Genomic DNA, 25,107 nt, shown 5'->3' on the forward strand with positions numbered 1-25,107 from the left:
GTATAAGTCAACTAATTGGTCCATCCTTTTTGTTTTAATTTCAAAGTTGTCATTCTGTTTCTTTTTGATAACTTTCTTAAATTATCCTGGATTTCTACCAAACTTGAACAAAAGCTTGTTTATGATCATAAGATAATTTTCAAGAAGTAATTTTTGTAAAAATAAAATTAATTTTTCCGTATTTTACTTATAAATGGACTTACTTTTTATGTCAGTTAACATTACATTCACATTGTGGTTAAAGATTTTAGAATTTTAATTTTTAATATTTTTTTCCCATTTTTGTTGATCCTGCGACTAACAGCAAAAGTATATACATCGGTAACATATCTCCAGCTAGGGTTAAATTGAAGGTGACATTCATACGTATTCATTGAGGTGCAATAATTCACTTGCAAGTGTACAAGTACAAGATTGACTGCTAAAAATATAATTTCACTATATTATTTTCATTAATGATTGATCCAAAAAAAATCATATTTTATTTTTTGTATATCTCGTAGCTAATGCTCCTATAACAAAACGGTACATTTTAGGCTAATCACTTTTTAAGAGTACTCACTGATCTTCTATAGTTGGTATTACCATAACTTTTGATCAGCTGACCATATTACGACATTGTTTTAACAGTTAGTAAATATGTGTAAAAATTCATATTAAAATTAGTAATTACTGGTAATAACTGGGCCGTTTCAGGAATTCTTGTATTTACTAAGTGCATTAGGGATTACATGTAATTTCTAAATTTTAGTAATTACATGTAATTCCTAATTTCATCTATTTACTGTAACATATACAAACATACGATGCTTTTTACGAATGTACGTGTTACGTAATACAGTATTATCAAACTGGTTAAATGTAAATAGTATGATTGATTAAATTTAAGGTATAACAGCAAGGTTTTATTGTAGGACCTATCTATATTTAACGTTGATTAACGATCTTATTAATATGTGGATGTCATTGTTAACATACTTGCAGACAGCTGTAAAAGTTTTCCTGGATTTAACACACGTTTTGTTTTATTTGTTTTATTTTCGATTTTAAAAAAGACATGCGCTTGCTTATTTGAATACCCCTTGTTTATATGAATAAATGGAGATTGTAGTTATACTTCAAGTAAAAAAACCTATAAGCAAATGACGACCATATAATTTTCCGGGGACCAGGAGGATTTTGAAAATGAAACTTTGCAAAACAGGATGAAAATGAATAATCTGCAACACAAAATTCAGGAAAGATTGGGCCTAAAATTAATGGTACAAAAATGATTCTTTTTTACTCGGCAAAATCGCAGAAAAACAATAAGCGTACGTAGCAATCGATAAAAAATAATGGTCAATCAGAACCCCACCCCTCCCATATAAAATGGTTGCCCCACAAACACAACGTTTTTATAGTTCGTTCTTATATTGTCATGTTATACCACTGTCCAAGGTTAGGGGGACGGTTGGGATCCCGCTAACATGTTTAACCCCGCCATGCATTATGAATGAATGTGTCTGTCCCAAGTCAGGAGCCTGTAGTTCAGTGGTTGTCGTTTGTTTATGTGTTACATATTTCTTTTTCGTTCCTTATTGTACATAAATAAGGCCGTAAGTTTTCACGCTTGAACTGTTTTACATTTGACATTTCGGGCCCTTTTACAGCTGACTATGCGGCATGGGATTTGCTCATTGTTGAAGGCCGTACGGTGATCTATAGTTGTCAATATCTGTGTCATTTTGGTCTATTGTTCAGAGTGTCTCATTGGCAATGATACCACATCTTTTCTTTTTTTTATTTATTTACTCATAACTGAACGAGCGTATTAAACCCTTTAATCTTTTATGTACCCATGTTGAAATAAAATAAAAACAAACCATCATTTTCACGTTTAATCATTAAGAAGTAGACGATATCAGGGATGTGGTGGATGTGGTGGATGTTCTGGATGGTCAATAAAGTCGTCGTGAAGACAAGCACACATATGGTCTACGCAGTGATAATGGGTATCATGTTTATGGCATTGTCCAGCGTCGTTACAATCAGCTGCATCGTCACAAGCTGTAAAAAAAAATCACAAAAATACTAAACTTCGAGGAAAATTTAAAATGGAAAGTCCATCATCACATGGCAAAATCAAATGATAAAACACATCAAACGAATGCACAATAACAGTCATATTCCTGACTTAGTACAGGCATTATCAAATGAAAAAAATGGTGGATTGAAACTGGTTTATCAGTTAGTTATGAATATCCATGACATAAATTCAGAGTAAGACATGCCATTGATAACACTGTGAAATTGTATGACATCAGATAACGACACGTTTTGATAATACCAACGAGGTTATAGGGTGGTTATATAACATCTTCGATTATACTGAACTTGTAAGTCAGAGATTGAATACTAGTCTTTACATGTATGTGTGAGCCAAGGCTCTGTGTTGAGGGCCGTACATTGATCTAAACTGGTTTGCTTTTATAAATTGTTATTTGGATGGAGAGTTGTTTCATTTGAACTCCTACTACATCTTCCTATATCCATGTGAACACGTTTAAAGGAAAACAATTGTTTTGCTATTTAGACCGTCACACAAGTAAATTGATTATATGCCCGAATAAGATCTGTAAAAGTACATTTTATAAATCATAATTCAAGCAAAATTAAAAGTAACCTTATGTTTTTCCAGATTAAAAAAATATATAAATAAATATGACGACTGTCATGATACGAATTTATGAGTATAAGAAGTAGTCTTCTCATACCTTTAGTGTCATCCACGAAGATATAACAGGACTATTATCTGATTTATAACAAAGACATAATTATTCTATTTTTCCTCGTTTTTTCTCAATCCCCAAAAAATAGTTTTGATAAAACAGGAATAGTGTCATTATGTCAAATGTTCCGGATAAGGTAGTAACACTTTCAGACGTTGCGTCTATTTTATGTCATCAATTTGATACTTTATATATATATCATTGCACTTGTATGTCAATATGAATGGCTGTTATACTATATCGTCTTTTATTCTGGTTGAATTGCAAAAATCCGAGCGTTTTGCTGATAAATGATAAGTTGTACACTTCTATGTATAAGTATATTTTGGTTGTCAGACAAGATGCTCATCAATTGTAGTTATCATACAACATCGTTTTTTAAGTAAACAGTTTAGAGGACGATCATTTAATTTTCGAAACAATATTTGTATGATGAAGCATGGCCTGTTAGTAGTCTGTAATGTATACTCAATTTGAGATCATATTCTAATATCAAACAGCTAATTGAAGAAAATAAGGAAAAAGAACCTCGGTTTGAACCTCATTTGTTTTCCTAAACATAACAAAAGCCAATCGATGTAAAGTGTGTCCATATCGAATAAGCAATCATGTGTTTGATGAAAGATCAGGCCTTGAAGGCATAAAACTTTGCTCAGTGCTCGGAGCACAAAAATCATGCTCGAAAGTTTTATGACCGTGAGGCCAGAAGTAAACCAAAATTATATATATTTTGCGCTTCACGTTCGTAATTGATTTGGCCTTAAAATAGAGCATCACGAATGAGTCTCATGTTGATGAATCGAACCGCACAACGTCTGAAGTACCAAGTTAATATTGTAGACCATTAATTTTCTTTTCTATTACAGCAAAATGCATTGAGTGTGTAGGTTAATGTAATATCTTTGGTTAGCTTGCTTGCTAGCTTAACCATGAAGTTGTTATTAGGTTAGGTATACTACCCTCCTTTAAAAGTAGATTAGTCCGTCTGTAGGACTAGACTACTCTGAAAGAAGGGTAGTATAGTTAACCGTGTAATGATTTCACGGTTCAGCTGACATTACCTTAACCTACACACTCTAGGCATTTTGCTGTAAAAAGTCTATTAATATAAACATTATAAGTAATGGTATTGGAATATACTATTGCTTCATGTTACAAGTCTATAGTGTTATACTCACAAATATGAGAGACACATGTACATGCGTCATGTTGACATATTATATGAGTGTTATTTCCAGTACATTGTGTGTCCATGCACTCATGGTAGTGGTGGCATCTCTCAGAAAACACCAAGACGGCTCCTATACAAAAATGTAAAGAAAAAGGAATCTATCAGAATACATCAACACCTTGCTAAAAATAAAATAATGATTTAATTTTTGTTTGCTACAATTACCAACATTTTCAGGTTTCAATGATTAACCCGTACAGTTGAGGATGGTGTCATTTCAGGTTTTGGAATTTTTGTCAGATGTTTAGACTCCTTGGTTTTTTTTCTACGATACAGGGTAACATAATTTGCCCTATAGCACTCAATTTATAGAAAACTTCAAAATATCATAAAAAAAAGCATTACCAAAATTAAAGCAGAGTCTTTTTTTCTTTTCTTATGATCTGAGACGCAAATAATGCCGATGCTCTTGTAATATAAAGTAAAAGTCCGGGTTAGCCTTTTACACAATTTTTTTAAAATCAAATATCTCGAAACGGAACCCCATAACTATCAATATTTTTAGCTTATTTTATTTAAATTCTCCTGACTTCATCCTTAAAAGATAAGGATTTTCGAAAACTGCTCCTGATTTCTTGACACTAAACCAGTTGTAGGTGCACTGGTTGACATTTTTGTTTAAATGGTTTACTTATCATCTTATTAGTTCAAATTGTTGTCGATTGGGAATTGTTTATATATTATTTGTGTAAAGCATCGATCTGGTGAGTCCATATAGCACCAATATTCAGTATCATCTTTCAAAAGTCATATGAATCTGGAGAATTACCAATACACTGGCCAACGAAGTCCTATCTTTAAAAAAGGTCGAAAGTAAATTACCACCCAGTATCTTTAACGTGTATAGCCTACAAAAGCATGAACCACATAATTACCAACAACATCATGGCTCACGCAGACAAACATAATATCCTACATCCCATGCAGCATGGGTTCCGCAAAAAAATGATGCGATACTCACATCATCGAGTTCATATATGATATCACACAAACACAAGAGTGCACACGCTGAAATGTGTCGCCTTATTTACTAATTATTGATATTATGTTGATAGTCCTTATTATAAAGCTTTATTACAAATGTCACATAAATTTAAGATTAACCAATAAAACTAAACATTGACCAATGAACCATATAAATGAGATTAAGGTCAGATGAACTATACCAGGCAGACATATAAAGGTAACAATTCTTCCAAACAACAAATATAGTTGACCTATAATTGCTTATAGTTTAAGAAAAACAGACCAGAACACAAACACTTAGAACTGAGCAATAAACCGTGAAAAAGAGGTCAAGATCAAATAAAACCTGCGCGACTGACATATAGATCATAAAATATTTTCACACATCAAATATAGTTGACATTTTGCATATAGTATTAGAAAAACAGACCAAAACACAAAAAGTTTACACTGAGCAATGAACCGTGAAAATGAGGTCAAGGTCAAATAAAACCTGCGTAACTGACATAGATCATAAAATATTTCCATACACCAAATACAATTGACCTATTGCATATAGTATTAGAAAAAAAGACCAAAACTCAAAAACTTAACTTTGACCACTGAACCATGAAAATGAGGTCAAGGTCAGATGACACCTGCCAGCTAGACATGCACACCTTACAATCATTCCATACACCAAATAAAGTAGACATTGCATACAGTATAAGAAAAACAGACCAAAACACAAAAAACGTAACTATAACCACTGAACCATAAAAATGAGGTCCAGGTCAGATGACACCTGCCAGTTGGACATGTACAAAAATGTACTCTCACCAAAACGTAACCTTGTTCACTGATCCATGAAATGAGGTCCAGGTCAAGTGAAAACTGCCCGACAGGCATGAGGACCTTGCAAGGTACGCATATACCAAATATAGTTACTTATTATAAGAGAGAATTTAACATTACGAACAAATCTTAACTTTTTTTTGAAGTAGTCACTGAACAATGAAAATGAGGTCAAGGACATTTGATATGTGACTTAGTAACATGAGGCATCTATATACGAAGAATGAAGCATTCAGGATTTCCACCTTCTAAAATATAAAGCTTTTAAGAAGTTAGCTAACGCCGCCGCTGTAGCCACCGTCGCCGGATCACTGTCCCTATGTCGAGCTTTCTGCGACAAAAATCATAGGCTTGACAAAAACCTAATGAAGGAAAGCAAACATATTGCTTAGTCAAAGACTTCTCCAAGGCTTTTGACAAAGTACGCCATTCACTACTGATCCATAATCTAAAGCATCAACATTAAAATAAAAGGCGTAGCTATAGGTAGATGACACTCACATAAATGAAGAAATAGATGACAAATGAACAAATTGATACTCGATTTATATAAGGCCATTAGTCTGCACCATAAGCGAAGAAGCAGCGCATCTATTTTGGACGGGCGAGTATCCACTTTTAGATATGGGGCAAGCTCTGACATCCCACGGCCCAGCTTGTCTGATTGACATCAGAGTTATCTCGGACAAAATGACCTTATGAACTAGCAAGTTAAAAATTCAGCTTAGTATGTGGGATTAATAAGAAACAGGGTCACTTGAGGTATAAAATAAAGCCAGCATTACCAAGTCCATCATCCATCAATAGTTACCCTTACTAATTAATTTGTTCTAAAAACGGTGTATGCATATTAAATTTATCAGTAACTACATGTTTCTCTATTATGAAAATGATTTACTCACCCACAGACAGAACAACAGCAAAGACCAGAAGTTTATTCATTTTCCCAGATTCGTGATCAACAAGTGACTTTGAAAGAACCGTCCCACTTTTTAGAATATTCAGTTTATATATTCACGAATACAAGATAAGTTATCTGTTATCTCTATAAGACTTTACAAGTACTTCTAATGCGACACGAAGCAGTTTTGATTTCACAAGTACTTCTAGTACGACACGAAACAATATTGATTTCAAATGGATCGTTAGAAAAATTTGTTTTAACTATCACAGGGTGTACGCTTTCTAAGTCCCATCCTGGCGGATCCGCCACTGTATGATCCATGCAATCGTTATAGAGAGGGAAAATAACATGATTACCGTTTTGACAAAAACAAGGGTATAATGTATGCCTTTTAACATTGCTCTAGCTTGTGGGAATTCAAAGCCAAGAGCATGTTCAACGAAGTCGAAAGATAGAATTAATATACAGAGAAAACGAAATTAATGTGTTTTTTTTTAATTTATAAGATGTGACGAACAATAATATATATAACAAGAATGTGTCCTCAGTACACGAATGCCCCACTCGCACTATCATTTTCTATGTTCAGTGGACCGTGAAATTGGGGTAAAATCTCTAATTTGGCATTAAAATTAGAAAGATCATATCATAGGGAACAAGTGTACCAAGTTTGAAGTCGATTGGACTTCAACTTCATCAAAAACTACCTCGACCAAAAACTTTAACCTGAAGCGGGACAGACGGACGAACGAACGAACGGACGAACGAACGAACGGACGGACGGACGGACGAACGAACGGACGCACAGACCAGAAAACATAATGCCCCTCTACTATCGTAGGTGGGGCATAAAAATATACGAAGCTTTTTACGAATGTACGTGTTACGTTATACAGTATTATCAAACTGGTTAAATGAAAATAATATGATCAATTAAATCTAAGGTATAGCGGCAAGGTTTTATTGTAGGACCGTTTATATTTTTAGCGTTGATCAACCATCTTCTTTATATGTGGATCAGTGGAAGTCATTGTTACTTGCTGACAGCTGTAAAAGTTTTCCTCAATTTAACACACATTGATGATTTTGCTTTATTTGTTTTATTTTCGATTTTATAAAACACATGCTCTTTCTTATTTGCATACCCCTTGTTTATATGAATAAATCGAGATTGTGGCTATACTTCAAGTAAAAAAACTGTAAGCAAATGACAAACATGCAAGGGGACGACCATTTGATTTTCCGGGGACCAGGAGGATTTTGAAATTGAAACTTTGCACAAGACAGGATGAAAATGAATATTCTGCAACACAAAATGCAGGAAAGATCAGGCCTTAAATAGTTATCAAAAGTACCAGGATTATAATTTTATACGCCAGACGCGCGTTTCGTCTACATAAGACTCATCAGTGACGCTCAGATCAAAATAGTTAAACGCCAAACAAATACAAAGTTGAAGAGCATTGAGGACCCAAAATTCCAAAAAGTTGTGCCAAATACGGCTAAGGTAATCTACTCCTGGAGTAAGAAAATCCTTAGTTTTTCGAAAAATTCAAAGTTATGTAAACAGAAAATTTATAAAAATGACCATATAATTGATATTCATGTCAACACCGAAGTGCTGACTACTGGGCTGGTGATACCCTCGGGGACCAAAGGTTCCAAAAAATTTTTTTTTTATCGTCAAGGTCACACAAAACCAATAAGCATGCGTAGCAACCGATGAAAATAAATGGTCAAATTGAAATAAAATAAAAACAGGCCATCATTTTTCACCTTTAATCATTAATAAGAAGACGATATCAGTGATGTGGTGGATGTAGAGGATGTTCGGGATGGTCAGTAAAATCGTCTTTAAGACAAGTACACCTGTGGTCAACGCAGTGGTAATGGGTACCATGTTCATGGCAATGTCCAGCACCGTTACAATCGGCTACATCGTCACAAGCTGGAAAAAGTAAAATAACAAAAATATTGAACTCCAAAAAAAAAAAAAAAAAAAATTAAAACGGACAGTCCCTAATCAAATGGCAAAATCAAATGATAAAACACATCAAACGAATGGACAACAACTGTCATACTCTTGACTTGGTACAGGTATTCTCAAATGTAGAATTTGGTGGTAAACGTGGATTATCTGTTACTGTTATGAATATCCATTACATAAATGCACAGTTAGACATGATATTGATAACACAGTAATCTTGTATGACCTCAGATAACGACACGTTTTGATAATACCAACGAGGCTATATAACATCTTTGATTATACTGAACTTGAAAGTCAGAGATTGAATACTAGTAGTCTTTACATGTATGTGAGCACGTTTAAAGGGAACAATTGTTTTTTTCTAGTTCGACCGTCACACAAATACAATAGAGCATCACAAATGAGTCTCATGTAGATAAACCGAACCGCACTACGTCTGAAGTACCAAGTTAATATTGTTGACCATTAACTTTCTTTTTAATTACATCAAAATGCATTGAGTGTGTAGGGAAATGTAATATCTTTGGTTAGCTTGCTTGCTAGCTGAACCGTGAAGTTATTATTAGGTTAGGTATACTACCCTCCTTTAAGAGTAGATTAGTCCGACAGATAACCAATCTATAGAACTAGACTATTCCGAAAAGAGGGTAGTCACTAGTATAGTTAGCCATATAATGATTTCACGTTTCAGCTAACAGGTTAGCGAGGCAAAAATATTACCTTTGCCTACATACTCAAGGTATTTTGCTGTAAAAAGTTTATTTATATAGACATTATAAGCAATGGTAGTGAAATATGATATTGCTGCATGTAACAAGTCTATAATGTTATACTCACAAATATGAGAGACACATGTACATATGTCATGTTGACATATTATATGAGTGTTATTTCCAGTACATTGTGTATCATGGCACTCATGGTAGTGGTGGCATCTCTCAGAAAACACCAAGACGGCTCCTATAATGAAAAAAAGGCATTTAGAAAAACATCAACATCCTGCTAAAAAATAAAATAATAATTTTACTTTGTTTGCTATAATCACCAACATTTTCAGGTTTCAATGATTTACTCGTACAGTTGAGGATGTTGTTATTTCAGATTAAGGTGGTACCCAACACTTTCACTAAAATTCATTTGGCTCGTTTAATTTCCATAAAATGTTGTCAACGTATTTACTTTGACCCTGTAACAAAAATATAAAAATTTCAAAAATTTTGAACCAACCGTTTTGTCAGAAAAAATACACTGGTTATATAGCAGTTTGACAAACACCAATTTTAATCATTGAGAAGCTTAATATTCCTTTTACAACACAACGTAATTAAAACGTTTAACTGACTTTACAGAGTTATCTCCCTGTAGTGTTAGGTGCCATCTTAAGGAGATTTTGTTTGGACTCCTCCGTATTTTTCTACGATACAGGCTAAAATATTTTGCCTCATAGCACTCACTTTTATAGAAAACTTCAATAGATCATAAAAAGTCATAAACCAAAATTGAAGCAGAGTCTATTTTTCTTTTCTTACGATTTGAAACGAAAATAATGCCGATGTTAAATACAAAGTAAAGTCAGGGTCAGCCTTTTCCCGAATAGTTTTTTTAATCAAATACCTCGAAAAGGAATCCCATAATCTATCAATATTTTTAGCTTATGTTGTCCTATAACCTATCAATATTTTTAGCTTATGTTGTCCTATAACCTATCAATATTTTTAGCTTATGTTGTCCTTTTAAGGAATCCCATAACCTATCAATATTTTTAGCATATGTTGTCCTTTACTAATGATTTTCTGATTTATAGTATCAATTTCGTTTTTTTTTAATTCATCTGATTACATTTTTAAAAGATAAAGATTTTCTAAAACTAATCTTGACTTCTTGACACGTAAATCAGTTGTAGGTGTACTGGTTGACATTTTATTCTATGAGGAAATGGTTTACTTATTATCTTATTAGTTCACATTGGGCTTTGGACAAGCTTTCAGTAATTGCAAGTTCTATTGTTGCCATTTGACAATTGCCTATATATCATTTGTGTTAAGCATCGATCTGGTGAGTCCATATAGCACCAATATTCAGTAGCATCTTATAGACTGAAAATTGGCCAACATCTGTCCTGTCTTTAAAACAGGTCGAAAGTACAAAGCAGAAAATTACCGCCCAGTATTTTTAGCGTATATAGCTTGCAAAAGCATGGAACACATAATCACCAGCAACATCATGGATCACTCGGAAAAACATAATATCCTACATCCTATGCAGCATGGGTTCCGAAACTCAACTCATCGAGTTCATAGATGATATCACATAAACAAAACCTAGATGAAGGAAAGCAAACATATTGCTAAATCATGGACTTTTCCAAGACTTTTGACAAAGTAAGCCATGTACTACTGATCCATAAACTAAGGCAATACGGGAAAATAAAGGGTATAGGCAAATGAAACTTACATAAATGAAGAGATAAATGAGCAAATTGATACCCGATTTATATAATTTCAAGGCCGTTAGTCGGCACCAGAAGCGACTAAGCAGCGCATCTATTTTTAACGGGCAAGTGTCCAATTTTTGATATGGAGCGATCTCTGACGTCTCACTGCCCTAGCTTGTCTAGCAAAACAGCCGTTCGACGTCAGAGTAATCCCTTATGAATTAGCAAGTTAAAAATCCAGCTTAGTTTGTGGGATAAGTAAGAAACAGGGTCACTTAAGATATGAAACAAATTTAGCATCACTTAGTCCATCATGCATCAATAGTTACCTTAGTTAATTCATTGTTTCTAAAATGTGTGTCTGTATATTAAATTTATCAGTAATTACATGTTTCTCTAATATGAAAAGGATTGACTCACCAACAGACAAAACAACAGCGATCGCCAGTAGTTTATTCATTTCCGAGATTCGTGATCAACAAGTGACTTTGAAATAAATGTCTCACTTTTTAGAATATTCAGTTTATATATTAACAAATACAAGATAAGCTATCTGTTATCTCTATAAGACTAGACATGTACTATTAATGCGAGACGAAACAGTTTTGATTTCAAATAGATCGTGAGAAAAAATTGTTTTAGCCATCACAGGATGTACGCTTTCTAAGCTACATCCTGGCGGATCCGTCACTATCTGATCCATGCGATCGTTATAAAGAGTGAAAATATAACATGGTTACCGTTTCGACAAAAGCAAGGGTATAATGTATGCCTTTATTGCTCTAGCTTGCGGGAATTAAAAGCCAAGAGCATGTTCAACGCAGCCGAAAGATAGAATTAATATATAGAGAAAACGAAATTAATGTGTTTTTTTTTATTCATAATTATAATTGAGTCATAAATGATTGATTATTCGTCTCGCCCTTTATCGGACTCTCTAGCTTTATACATAACGAAGATAATGTTTGTCTGTAGCGGACACAGATCAATGTGACCAGTACATGAATGAAATAGTCCATTAGCCAATTACCGAATTGATTCTGTTATTACACACTTTTTAAACATATTACTTCCCTTTGTCAATTGTAGACTGGTTCCATACCGGACAAAATTGGCTTTTGCCAACGCAAGGCATGATGAATTGAAAGTGATGTATCGGTGGTTTAACTAATTTTTCGTGAAAAATAATTTCTGATGTCAAAAGTATTTAGCTAAAAGGAAATGGGGAATGTGTCAAAGCGACAACACTATTTTCAGTGTTCAGTGTTTTGTGACAAAAAAAAAGGGTTCTGTGTTTTCCTCCGTTGTGTTCTATGTTAAACTGTCTCGTTTATTCAATATTTAGTTTTATGTTCAAGACATTAGGTGCATTTCTACATGATGTGATTTTAAGTGATCCCTTGCCAAGTCCAACCACTTGGGGCTGAGTTTGGTATGGTGCTTCTTGGTCACGTGTTTAAGAGCAGTGACACAGACTTTTTTGCCTAGGGTCAACATAATGAATTAATGTATTGTGATTGGGAAATTCAGACAAGTTGTTTCTTTTGCAGAAGCAGCATCAATGTATTAAGTATTTGATAAGTTCAGGTTCAGATTAATAGGAAAAACTAGATTCATGTTCTTGATATCCGGTATACAGTAATGTACTGGCATTGGCACATCTCATTTTCACTGTTTTATACTGCCCTAGCTACCCCCTGTTTTTCAACGTTATAGTTTAATAATTTAATTTTGGATGTAACGCGTCTTCTGATTGGCTGACGTTATTTTGTTATTAGCCCATAGACATAATTTAGTCATGTGACCGTGACGTCATTAACGTTTTTTCATAGTTTTCTACGGTTTAAAATGAAATTTAGAATTAAATTATAAGAAATGACTGTAATATTTTTTCTGTCTATTCGAAATAACATAAAAAAATGTGCTGCACACTGTTAAATAACCCGCTATGCGCGTTATTCAGTGTGCACCAAATTTTTTATGTTATTTCTTCATAGACAAAAAATATTAGTCATTCCTTAATTGTCTTTGAAACTGTTTGCATAGTTTACAAGTTGTTTTTGTCAATTGAAATGAAACAAATAATATTATCGTCAATGATATTTAGAATGTATTTGTATTTGTACCTACATTGGCATATTTCATTTCCACTGACATTATTTGGCTCTGGTTTATTTATCATGGTCTATTGACTGAATGTTTAAAGTAATTGGTTTAATGTTTTAAAAAAACTTGGCCAGAGCTTATTCTTCATTTATAAATAGAATCAGAAGAAAACACATTTTTTCTTAATTTTTTTCTGTAGTTTACTGATAAATGGACTTCAGGAGCCTGTAATTCAGTGGTTGTCGTTTGTTTATGTGTTACATGTTTGTTTTTCGTTCATTTTTTTTTTATATATAATGTTAGTTTAGTTAGTTTTCTCGTTTGAATAGTTTTACATTATCATATCGGGGCCTTTAATAGCTGACTATGCGGTATGGGCTTTGCTCATTGTTGAAGGCCGTACGGTGATCTAAAGTTGTTAATGTCTGTGTCATTTTGGTCTCTTGTGGACAGTTGTCTCAATGGCAATCATACCACATCTTCTTTTTTTTTTTATATATTTAATACATTTTATACTATATACCATATTTCTTATATTTACGAATTAACATATTTGAACAAACGAATCCGATATCAAAACATGAACAAATCAATATTTTAAATATTGAAAAAAAAATAGCCAAACGGTTCCCGAAGCTGAAATTAGACCAATATATGCATTGTATACACACATGTCTCTGCTGAAATTGTATCAGGTGACCTGCAAACTTAGGGTTAGTTCCTCCTCTGACTAAAACTGATCAACAGTAACTGAGTTGTTAATCATGACTTACTACAAGATTTGTTGTGAAACGATGACTGGGTTTACAGAAAGAAAAAAGAAGTTTGAAGTGAACATTTTTTAGAAATTTATTAATACAATTATAGCATTTTAACAATTACCAAATTATTACAATTTAAAGCATGCTGGTGCAATGTTCGGGTGGCTAAGCTTATTCAGATTTCATTTCTGGTCCTTTTAACTGTACGCTTCTAAGACACAATAGCAATATCAATAGTAAATTCTGAAGGTAAAACATATATATATATATACAATTAATTGGAGTTTATATTTTTTTAAGGATCTGGGAAGTTTTGTCAAGAAGGGGTAGAAATAATCCAAATCATTCAGTTTCTCGAGAAAAACCAATTACAATATATCGTATCGAAGCTGTATGTTCGGCAACCATCTTTAGATGTATTTTTACTAGTCAAATCAGTTCAGAAAATTTAAATCATAAAAGTAATAAAGGAATAATGAAAATGTACTACATTCAATTTAGCACAAAGTTGTGTATTATGATACCGATCACATGTTTTTTTCTGCCTGTGGTTTTATAGCCTTTCTAATAATTATGTAGTCCGATGCCCATTCTTGTAGATTCCACAGCGATCACATGTTTTGTTCTTCCTGTGGTTTTATAGCCTTTCTAGTAATTATGTAGTCCGATGCCCATTCTGGTAGATTCCATAGTAGTCTGAAGGTATATTTGGCATCATTGCCTACTATGTACCGATATTTTGGATACTTAGCTGTCAGTGCGTGGACGTAAGCATCAACGACTAACTTGGTCTTGGGTGATCCAATCCTGGATAAAAAGTCTTTTATTTCATCTTTAACTGAAACAAAATATGTTAGTATATACAAGTCATATATTTACTGTTATGAAAGTTTAAATAATACAATGTATGTTTAACAAATAACAGGAATTACTTAAATAAATTGGACAGGGTAACATAACGTCCCAACAACCGATCACTTCGAGAAAATAAAAAACCCAACACACATTGATAATGACAAACAACAACAAATACTTGGTCCAGACAGGTTGATTTGGCACAGGCTCAAAATGTGGTGCGGTTAAACCATTTATGGGCGTTTTTCAATAAACGCGTGACTTTCAGATCTAAAAAAAATGGAAAATCAACTCGTCTTAAATTTAATTTCAAGAGTTATTTTGAATACCTCTATTATAGACCTGTTTGTAAACAAAACGTGCAATCTTAAATACTCTTTAAAATGATATTATTTTCATAATTTGTGTACTGTTTCGTAAAAGTCCCCTACGAAACTGCTTCTAAACACACATATTTTTGCAATTCTAAATGTTTCCTATAGACATTCCAGTTTGTTTACTTTATATACTAGAAAAATCTCATTTTTTCTGAATTTGAGAACTATTTTTTATCGATAAAGATTAGACAGTACTTCACATATGAAGGCACAATTCATGTTACGTAGTGGACATTTTGATGCGTTTCGTAGTTGACAGAACCGTTTTGCAGTTGACAAAAAGTTTCGTAGTTGACATCAACCCTATTCTTTGTTTATTAAAACATAATAAAAATTACATGAAACTAACCCTTGTTATTTGTTTTGCATGAATATAGTTGAAAAAAGAGTTTAAAAAAGACTGCATGGTTGTGGTAGTGTCCACTACGAAACGTTTTTCTCACATACTTGTTTCGTAGGTGACCGTTTCGTAGGGGACATATTCACATGTTTTCCCCACAATCCCTATATTGCAATAGTAACAAGACTGACTGTATTCAACAAAGCAGGTATTAAGCTGTTCACTGATATTTTTTTTCAGAATTTTAAAACCAGATACTGAAGGAGATTTGACCCGTTTCGTTGTGGACATTAACAAAAACACAGTATCACTCTGATCCGTTTGATGTGCTCAATTTTTCTTACCAACAATTTAATTGCCGTTATAAAAGCATCACTTCTTTTGTAAGACCCTAATGTTTATATCTCTTGCAAACAAAAAATACATTGATTTTATAAAACTGTTTGTTAGCAAATTTTAATGACTTGGTTTCCTAGTGGACATTTGGTCAAGGTCACAACTTCTGAAATTAAAAATCCTATGTTAAAAGCTGTTTGTTAAAATATGTTGGCTCTAAACATACTCTAATTTTTTTTACGATATTTAAGAGTATGAGTGTTGAACAGGCGGTCTAGGGACATGCCATTCAGGAATCAATATCTTATCAATCCCTCTAAAAAAAATAAACTGTTTCTTTGCTTAAAAATGTTAAATTTAATTCAATGTACTGACTGCACAAAAAATAACTTGCAAAGATCAAACACATTTTTTTTAAAGTGGCTGGGTTAAAAGTACGTTTTTATTGAAAAACGCCCATATACGCTCGCATATCTCTTATTGCACATCTATAGGTCATATGCGTTCTTACAAAATCTGTTATTTTCTTGTTATCCTTTATACAGTAGTTGCAACTAGATCTTTGTCTTTTCACGAGTTACAATTAGGGTCTGTTGAGAACTCGCTATCATAACAAAAGAGATGGTTTCATTTTGTCCATTGTGATCTTATTTTATATTTTATGTAAGAACTGACAACAGAACAGCATAAACAAATTCAAGTTGATACGGTGTTTCAGGCTATGTGTTACTTTAATGATTACGTTTACAAATTGTTACTATTTCTAGCGAGGGGGGCAATACATTCTAATGGTAAAGATGGAGTCATAATAATTGAAAGTTTGATTTTGTTGACCAAATGTTGTCTTAGATACATCATTTTTATCATTAGTTGTTATTCGCTTTGGCTTTGCTGTCAGTAATTGCAAGTTCTCTCAGAGCTTTGCTTAGCGTCTTTTTGTTATGTGATGTAAAGATACGCTGCCAAGTCCGATTGTTATATACTAGTAATCAGCGACCTTTGCGATCTTACTACGATATTAGCGCGCTCTCACTACGCTTCTACATGTACTACGACCTGATTTCGCCACGACCGCACCACGATTGTTTTGAACATGTTCAAAGTTGACCACGCTCATCAAGATCTTGAAGACCTCACTACGACCGTGATACGACCTTACTGCGATCTACACGACCGTACTACGATCATCAACATTTGCATTTTTTTTACAGATCGTAGTGCGATCGTGGTCTAGTGGGACTGCGGTATTAGCTAGTTTTTTAATGTTGTACTGATACACCACTGCCCCCAAGATTAGGGAGAGTGTTAGGTGCCAGCAAACTAGTTTAACCACACCAAGAGTGTATGGTTACATGTGAGAAGACTTTTGTTTGGCTTGAAAATAATGCACAGTGTAAAATAAGAAGATGCTATATGATTGCCGATGAGGTAGCATTTCAATAGAGTCCAAATGACGCGAATTTAAGCATCCTCATGTCATTATACGGGTTTTAAAAAATCACGAGAAAAGACCACATCGTATTGTCAGTTATAAATTGTGGAACAGTTCAAACGGAAGAAAAACAACGGCATGATTATGTCAAAATAAAATATAATGCATTTTAGACACTATCAGATGAATAAAAGTGTACATACGAGTATTTAGATAGCTCTCTCCGTAATATTTTTGCATTTCACTGGATGTTTTTCTGAATGTACCGTCTACAGATTTACATGCAGTTTCAATATCCATTATATTAGTCCGGAAAAATCCTGGTTCTAAAATATGTACTGTAACACCTCTCTTATAAAGTTCACGTCTACAATAACAATAGAAACGGTTCATAGTAATATCAACAAAAATACTAAACTCCGAGAAAAAAATTCAAAACGGAAAGTGTGTAATCAAATGGCCAAATCAAAAGCTCAGACACATCGAACGAATGGATAACAACTGTCATATTCCTAACTTGGTAAAGGAATTTTCTTATGTAGCAAATGGTGAAAACATTATATTGTTTTTTTTTTTTATTTTGTGAAGGTTTAGTGGACAAGTAGATTTATTTGCAGGTCTGAATCTGTTTGTGATAGATTTTTTTTATTCAATTGTCTTTTTAATAAAACCCCACATGCTTATGTTCATACATATATATGCCTAAATTGCATTCTGAGAATTAACCACGGCGGCCCGTGATCATGACAGTCCATTTATTATACACATATTAAACAAAGAAATCAAGCTTGTTATATAAAAAAAGAAGATGTTGTATGATTGCCAATGAGACAACTCTCCACAATAGACCAAAATGACACAGAAATTAACAACTATAGGTCACCGTACGGCCTTCAACAATGACCATACCGCACGCCAGCTACAAAAGGCCCCGAAATGACAATGTAAAACAATTCAAAGGAGAAAACTAACGACCTTATTTATGTACAAAAAAAGAACAAAAAACAAAAAGGTAACACATAAACAAACGACAACCACTGAAGACAGGCTCCTGAATTGGGACAGGCACATACAAATACCTACCTCAAAATATCCGAATATCCCTCTGCTGCAAATTTTGACACGACATAAGTCGAGTTGACCGCTGCAATCCTACCCATCATACTTGTTATATTTACTATTCTGCCTTTTTCTTTTAATACAAGAGGAAGAAATATTCGTGTAGTTTCAACAATACCTAAAGTATTGATTTCAAACGTGGACCTATAGTCTTCCCTCGTCAACCATTGTACAGGTCCAATGGCGCCAGCTATTCCGGCATTGTTGACAACACCCCATAAACCTGAGGAAACGGAAAAACACGTAGGTTAATTATTATTTTTAGTAAACAGATTATGATTTAACTTGGCATATCAATAATGAAATAAAGTAAAGGTGAATTGGATACAAAACTTTTTCGTCCGAATTGTTTGATTAGTTTGTGAGTCTTCGATTATTTAGTAGATGAATCAATAGGTTTTAATTTGGCACTGACGCATAACTTATGTATTCGTTGTAAAGCGGTTTGAATTCGAAATGTGCCTTTTCCAAATCAGAAGCCTTCAATTAAGAGCGGTTTTGATTTGTTGTCGTCTTTCATATTTTTGTTTTGGTTATTGATTTAGCATAAATCAGGCTGTTGGTTTCCTTTTGTTACTTCTTCAAGTATTGTCACGCCGATGTCTTCTGTAGCGTCTTGTGTTGTATGAGGTTCCACTCAATGTTGGAAGCCATACAATAATAATATGCAAACAACTTCTATTCTTTTGTTCTCTGACTGTTTGCTGTGCCACTAGCAATCATACCACATCTCCTTATTTTCATATACTACGATAACAAAACATTTTATACATCATTTTATACTTCTTATCACCTACGCTATCTAGTATTCAAGTGTAAAATTCAGGTACATGTAAAATCCCCATATAATTACATAATGTTTCATACATTAACAAAAAAATTCTTGTTGCCCATCTTAATGTACGACTGCTTTTTTTCCTTGTAAAAATTTAACGAACATTATATTTTTGCGTATCATCCCATCCTAAATATAATCACGGTGTTTGTCAGCACTGAATGGTAAAGATGGCGTTAATTTTATCAGTTTGAAATAAAATTAAATATTGCATTGGTTGTAGATGATTCAACTTAAATTCTGGACAATAGGAGATAACTCCAATTTTAAAAGATGACTTTAACAATGACATCGTTTATATCTTTAGAACAGATACTAGATTCCTGCAACTTCCAAAAATTATGTAATTTTTTTGACAGGTGTTGCATCTCTTTCCCACTTGGATATCTGAGCATATATAAAATTGATAAATTTGTTCATGGATATGATTGATGTATAGAATGTTATGACCAATGCACTATATTTTGTGTATTAAAATATATTTTCGCTAAATACCTGTATTGCTAGGCAGAAACGCTTTGACAGCACCAAATGCCTTCTGAATACTTTCCGTTTTAGACACATCGATTTGGATGCCTTTTACCTTGTGAGTTGTTTCACGTTTCAATTGTTCTATTCCAGATTGTGTTAAGCATCCTGCGAAAACATTAAATCCAAGTTCATCAAGTCTCTTTGCTAACATATTACCGAAACCAGAGTCGCAACCAGTAATAAATATGTATCGAGTATTGAAATTATTAATGTTCTGGGTATTTCGAAACCATCGATATGTCAACCAGACAACAATCAAGGATACAACAATTAGCAACATCATCTGAAATTAAATACACATATAAAATTTAAGAACATTGACCTTATTAATTCAAAACCTGTATAAGCACTAAGTAACTTCACGGGATAAAGTTCTGTTCTCGTGATTTTGGTTCCGATCGGTGTTGGTTGAAATAAAAAAATAGGAACCAAAACAAAAATAATGATTTTAAAAGTTATCTTCAATAGAAAATGACTGAAAGGAAAACTCCATGTTTTGATTTGGTTTCTGCAAGCAATTACAAAGTTAACACAAAGACAAACTATACATTATACGTTATCATGCGTTGACCTAAATAAAGGCAACAGTAGTATACCGCTGTTCAAAATTCGTAAATCGATTGAGAAAAAAAAAACAAATCCGTAAATGGATTGAGAAAAAAAACAAATCTGGACTACAAACTAAAACTGAGGGAAACATATCAAATATAAGAGGAGAACAACAACACAACAGAAACACAACATCAAAATGCAACATACAGAGAAACGGACCATAATATAACAATGGCCATTTTCCTGACTTGGTACATGCCATTATAAGACAGAATGGTTGGTTGAACCCGCTGGTTTTGTAGCTAACCAAACCTCACACTTTTATGGCAATGTTATATATAACATTTAAATTACAACATTACATGCCAGGGCTACAATACGAATAAGTAGGAGAACATATTGGACAGAGAAAAACACAAATAATAGCTATCAAAAGGTACTAGGCTTATAATTTAATACGCCAGACGCGCGTTTTGTCTACATCATCAGTGACGCTCAGATAAAACAAAACAAGTACAAAGTTGACGAGCATTGAGGACCAAAAGTTCCGAAAAGTTTCCCAAATACGGCTAAGGTTATCTGCCCGGGATAAGAAAATCCTTAGTATGTAGAATAATAAAGTAAACAGTAAATTTATAAAAATTAACATTTTATATGACCTTCCAAATACCGTTTCGATCCCTAACATCTCTGAAGAGACATTTATTGTCGAAATCCGGATCTGGTGTACAAAAAAATACTAACACCTTATGTTTGTGGCATAACATCGTGGCCACTAGTTAATTGTTTTCTGTTTAGTATTAAATTTATATTAAGATCCATTTTGTTACATCTTGTGATCAATTTTATTTGGCAATCGCCAATGGCAGTCAGCAGGGTTAAAGAACATCAGTTGTTCGACCTGTTAGTCAAATGCGTTTTGTTTAAATATTCTTCGTCACTTTTTGGGTCTTTTGGAAAATGTTGTTTGTGCTGTATTTAGACCCTTCTACAACGAAATTTGTTTTATATGCACACGTATAAATATTGTGGTTTTTATCCAACGCAATCATAGGTTTGAACGCAGTTTTCAATTTAGACTCGTTTATATTTTTTCGTTTGGGCTTGTATCATATTTTCTCTTCGGTTTATATGATCCGTTCATCCTATATTGACTCATAAAATTCAAGAGTCTAACTAAAATGGAGGGTACATTTTATATGGCCTTCCAAATACCGTTTCGATCCCTAACATCACTGAAGAGGCATTTATTGTCGAAATCCGGATCTGGTGTACAAAAAAATATTAACACCTTAAGTTTGTGGCATAACATCATGGCCACAAGTTACTTGTTTTCTGTTTAGTATTAAATTTAAATTAAGATCCATTTTGTTACATCTTGTGATCAATTTTTTTGGCAATCGCCAATGGCAGTCAGCAGGGTTAAAGAACATCAGTTGTTCGACCTGTTAGTCAAATGCGTTTTGTTTAAATATACTTCTTCACTTTTTTGGTCTTTTGGAAAATGTTGTTTGTGCTGTATTTAGACCCTTCTACAACGAAATTTGATTTATATGCACACGTATAAAAATTGCGGTTTTTATCCAACGCAATCATAGGTTTGAACGTAGTTTTCAATTTAGACTCGTTTATATTTTTTCGTTTGGGCTTGTATCATATTTTCTCTCTGGTTTATATGATCCGTTCATCCTATATTGACTCTTAAAATTCAAGAGTCTATCTAAAAATGAGGGTACATTTTATATGGCCTTCCAAATACCGTTTCGATCCCTAACATCACTGAAGAGACATTTATTGTCGAAATCCGGATCTGGTGTACAAAAAAATATTAACACCTTATGTTTGTGGCATAACATCGTGGCCACAAGTTACTAGTTTTCTGTTTAGTATTAAATTTATATTAAGATCCATTTTGTTACATCTTGTGATCAATTTTATTTGGCAATGAAAATTACAATACTTATTAATATAAAATAACAACCAGCATGAATATGTAGACAGTAAAGAGGGGGGCAAATTAGGGGGTGCGTTAACATATTAACAACACCTCGATTTTGGCAAAAACAGTTAAAAAAAAAATGCAAAAATGCTGACAACAGTTAACAAAGTGGGTTGAAAACAGTTAACAGCTTAAACTGATCTCAGATAACACAACACCTTGAAAAGGGTCATTACAGGTTAACACAAAAAGGTATCCCCCCAGTAAAGAAAATTGTTGAATGGTTTGAGTCAACAACGAACAACATCCATACAAGTTATTATAGTCAAAGAGAATATTCCTCATCGATTTAAACTACTTTCAATGAGCGAAAGACAAATACAGCAGACACCAACAAACATGACAAATGCCTACCACTAAGAAATAAGTATTGTTTGTATCTCCTGTGACAGGGTTAAACATGTGTGTGAGTGCTCACTTTTTTCTCAATGACGAATACGATTTGCATTCTGAACTTTAAATTGTGTCAGTCCTGATTAATAAGGTTCAATACAAAAAATACACAATTTAAATAAAGTCATTCACAATTTATGTATCCTTACTAATATATTTTAGGTGAAGGCGTGTAACATAAGATATGCTCTAAGTACACTCGAACTTGAGATATTGTTTGTGTAACGATCGAGCATATGCATCATTCACTCATGCATGCATTCATCGTCCATTATCTGTATGGGTATTGTACGTACGTGTTAATATCGTGCGTTTGGTCAGTTTGAAATATACAGGATATATAACATATATAATTGGGGATCAGGTTTATAACGACTGACAAACAGATAATTATTACTAAATGATGTATGGTTGTTGTCTGATCAAGAAAACATTCTGAAGTCTGACTTTAATGCAAACTTTACACATGCACACATATGTGTATATCCAATGTATGTACATAATATCTTTAATTCAAGTGTCCAAATTCAGCGATATAAAATCCTCAATTCAATATATAAATATATATCCTACCTTAGTTATTTACAAAAATACGGGTGTTTCTGATAAGATTATCAATACGAAGCGTACTAGTTTTTGACATTTAAATCTGATATTGATCATGTACATACATTATCTTATTTTATACTGCACTCGTTCTATTTGAGCAGTCAAAGTGCGTTGACTGTATATTTCTATGCCATATACAGTCACCGACCTGATATCACTTTTCCTCATGAATATTTAAATAGAAATTGTCGAAATTATATTTAATTATTCATACGACCTCTTCAATCTGTTCTTGTTTCCAATGTAAACAACGATGCGTTTAACGACTCAAACTTGTTTCTTTTGCAATTTTTGGGAAAACATATTTCACTTATTAATATTTTTTTGTTTGCAACCTATAAATCATTATGTTTTATGTTTATTGTTGATATTTTAGTCTGCAACGAATTCGTTCATCATTGATTGCAGTAATGATGTACATTTCATCGTGTTTTATATTTCTCCGTCTGTGTGATATGAGGCCTTTTTAAAGGGGGATTTTTCCAATATTTAAATCAAATAAATAACATTAACACAATAAACAACAATTGAAAATGTTTTTTTAGATTGCAGTATAAAGACAATAATAGTGCATTGACTTGACATATCAACGATATAAGGATTCGGCCCGAAACGGGGGAAATGCTCGGCACAGCCTCGCATTTCCCCGTTTCTAAGCCTCATCCTTATATCGTTGATATGTCAAGTCAATGCACTATTATTGTCTATCTATTTTTATCTACTTGTTTACGGCTATGATTTAAAACTGTTTTCTCTTCTATTTTTGGTAAAAATGTTTCAAAAAATTAACCGCTATATATGTAGGTTACAAGAAGGGTGATTTTTTTTCTTGTCTGAACACACCGAAATTGAGTCGTGAAAGCTTTCAGATGTTTGAATGTTTAATAGAAAAAAATGAATTCATTTTTAACCTAATTATTTAAATATTGCCAGTTTATGTTACAACCAAATGTTGACGAACTGCTATGGACAGACACAGGCGTCAATTTTCCAACGATTCTTAAATTGCAAGAATGTTACTCCATAATTTCAAGATTTCTGTAAATGTACTAGTGCAAATCACTAAATGAAGTCCGAGAATTGAAACTCTTAAAAACCAATTTTTTTTAGGGGTTCGTGATATTCTGTCTTAGTTTTTTTATGTTGTGTTTTGTATTATACTGGGGTTTCTTTTTATTGTACGGCATTGTCAGCTTGTTTTGGATAAATGAGTTTGAATATCCCCCTGATATCTTTCGCCTCTTTTTTAAACTTTCAACTCTAAAACTTTGTTATTCGACTTGTATGATGTTCAATACTTGCAACAAATGCACATGTATTATTTAACTGAATATTTCTAAATCTGTTATTTGTAACCTGACTACGAATTCGGTATTTTGCTATTTTATTTTTTACCTACGCGAATCAGATTATTTCTGCAATTCTTGTATAGAAATATTCAATTTTGGTATATGCATTTAAGTTAATATTTAAGACTGGCACTTCACATATTTTTATTTACCTTGGTGCACTTTTACAAATTACAAATTTGATTTTCGAAATAACTGACACTCACAAGAGGTTCTTAATCGAAAAGATCCAGATAAACTAGCAATTATTCCTGAGGCACCCTTAGACCTTGACCTTAGACAAAGATTAACCTTCAAAACAAGAAATACAGAAAGTCATTAAAAGCTAGAAAAACAAAAAGGCACCTGGCATAGACCAACTAAATGCAGAACTTTTTAAGATA

General features: G+C 33.2%; 1 protein-coding gene and 1 long non-coding RNA gene across 2 annotated transcripts; both read right to left on the reverse strand.

The window, feature by feature from the left end:
- Positions 1–8,471: 8,471 nt before the first annotated feature.
- LOC143057601 (uncharacterized) lies at positions 8,472–11,683 on the reverse strand. Its single transcript, XR_012972753.1, has 3 exons — positions 11,551–11,683; positions 9,534–9,656; positions 8,472–8,654 (listed from the first exon to the last, which is right to left on the reverse strand). It is a non-coding gene; the product is annotated as an uncharacterized LOC143057601 (long non-coding RNA).
- A 2,384-nt stretch (positions 11,684–14,067) lies between these two features.
- On the reverse strand, positions 14,068–23,395 carry LOC143057874 (retinol dehydrogenase 16-like). The gene is made up of 5 exons (XM_076231327.1): positions 23,340–23,395; positions 19,787–20,105; positions 18,421–18,679; positions 17,541–17,704; positions 14,068–14,835 (listed from the first exon to the last, which is right to left on the reverse strand). Exons 2-5 carry the CDS (start codon positions 20,103–20,105, stop codon positions 14,609–14,611), a joined length of 969 nt encoding a protein of 322 aa, XP_076087442.1. The 5' UTR covers positions 23,340–23,395; the 3' UTR covers positions 14,068–14,608.
- Positions 23,396–25,107: the final 1,712 nt, after the last annotated feature.

This window comes from Mytilus galloprovincialis, chromosome 13 (assembly GCF_965363235.1).
Source record: "Mytilus galloprovincialis chromosome 13, xbMytGall1.hap1.1, whole genome shotgun sequence".
NCBI lineage: Eukaryota > Metazoa > Mollusca > Bivalvia > Mytilida > Mytilidae > Mytilus > Mytilus galloprovincialis.

What these genes read in the sequence shown, in the direction of transcription:
- LOC143057874 (XM_076231327.1), bottom strand. Translation starts at nt 20,105, where the DNA reads ATGATGTTGCTAATTGTTGTATCCTTGATTGTTGTCTGGTTGACATAT. An exon ending in GTTTCTGCCTAGCAATACAG is followed by an intron (nt 18,680 to 19,786) that starts GTATTTAGCGAA and finishes CCGTTTCCTCAG; the next exon opens with GTTTATGGGGTGTTGTCAAC. An exon ending in GGATATTCGGATATTTTGAG is followed by an intron (nt 17,705 to 18,420) that starts GTAGGTATTTGT and finishes TTGTTATTGTAG; the next exon opens with ACGTGAACTTTATAAGAGAG.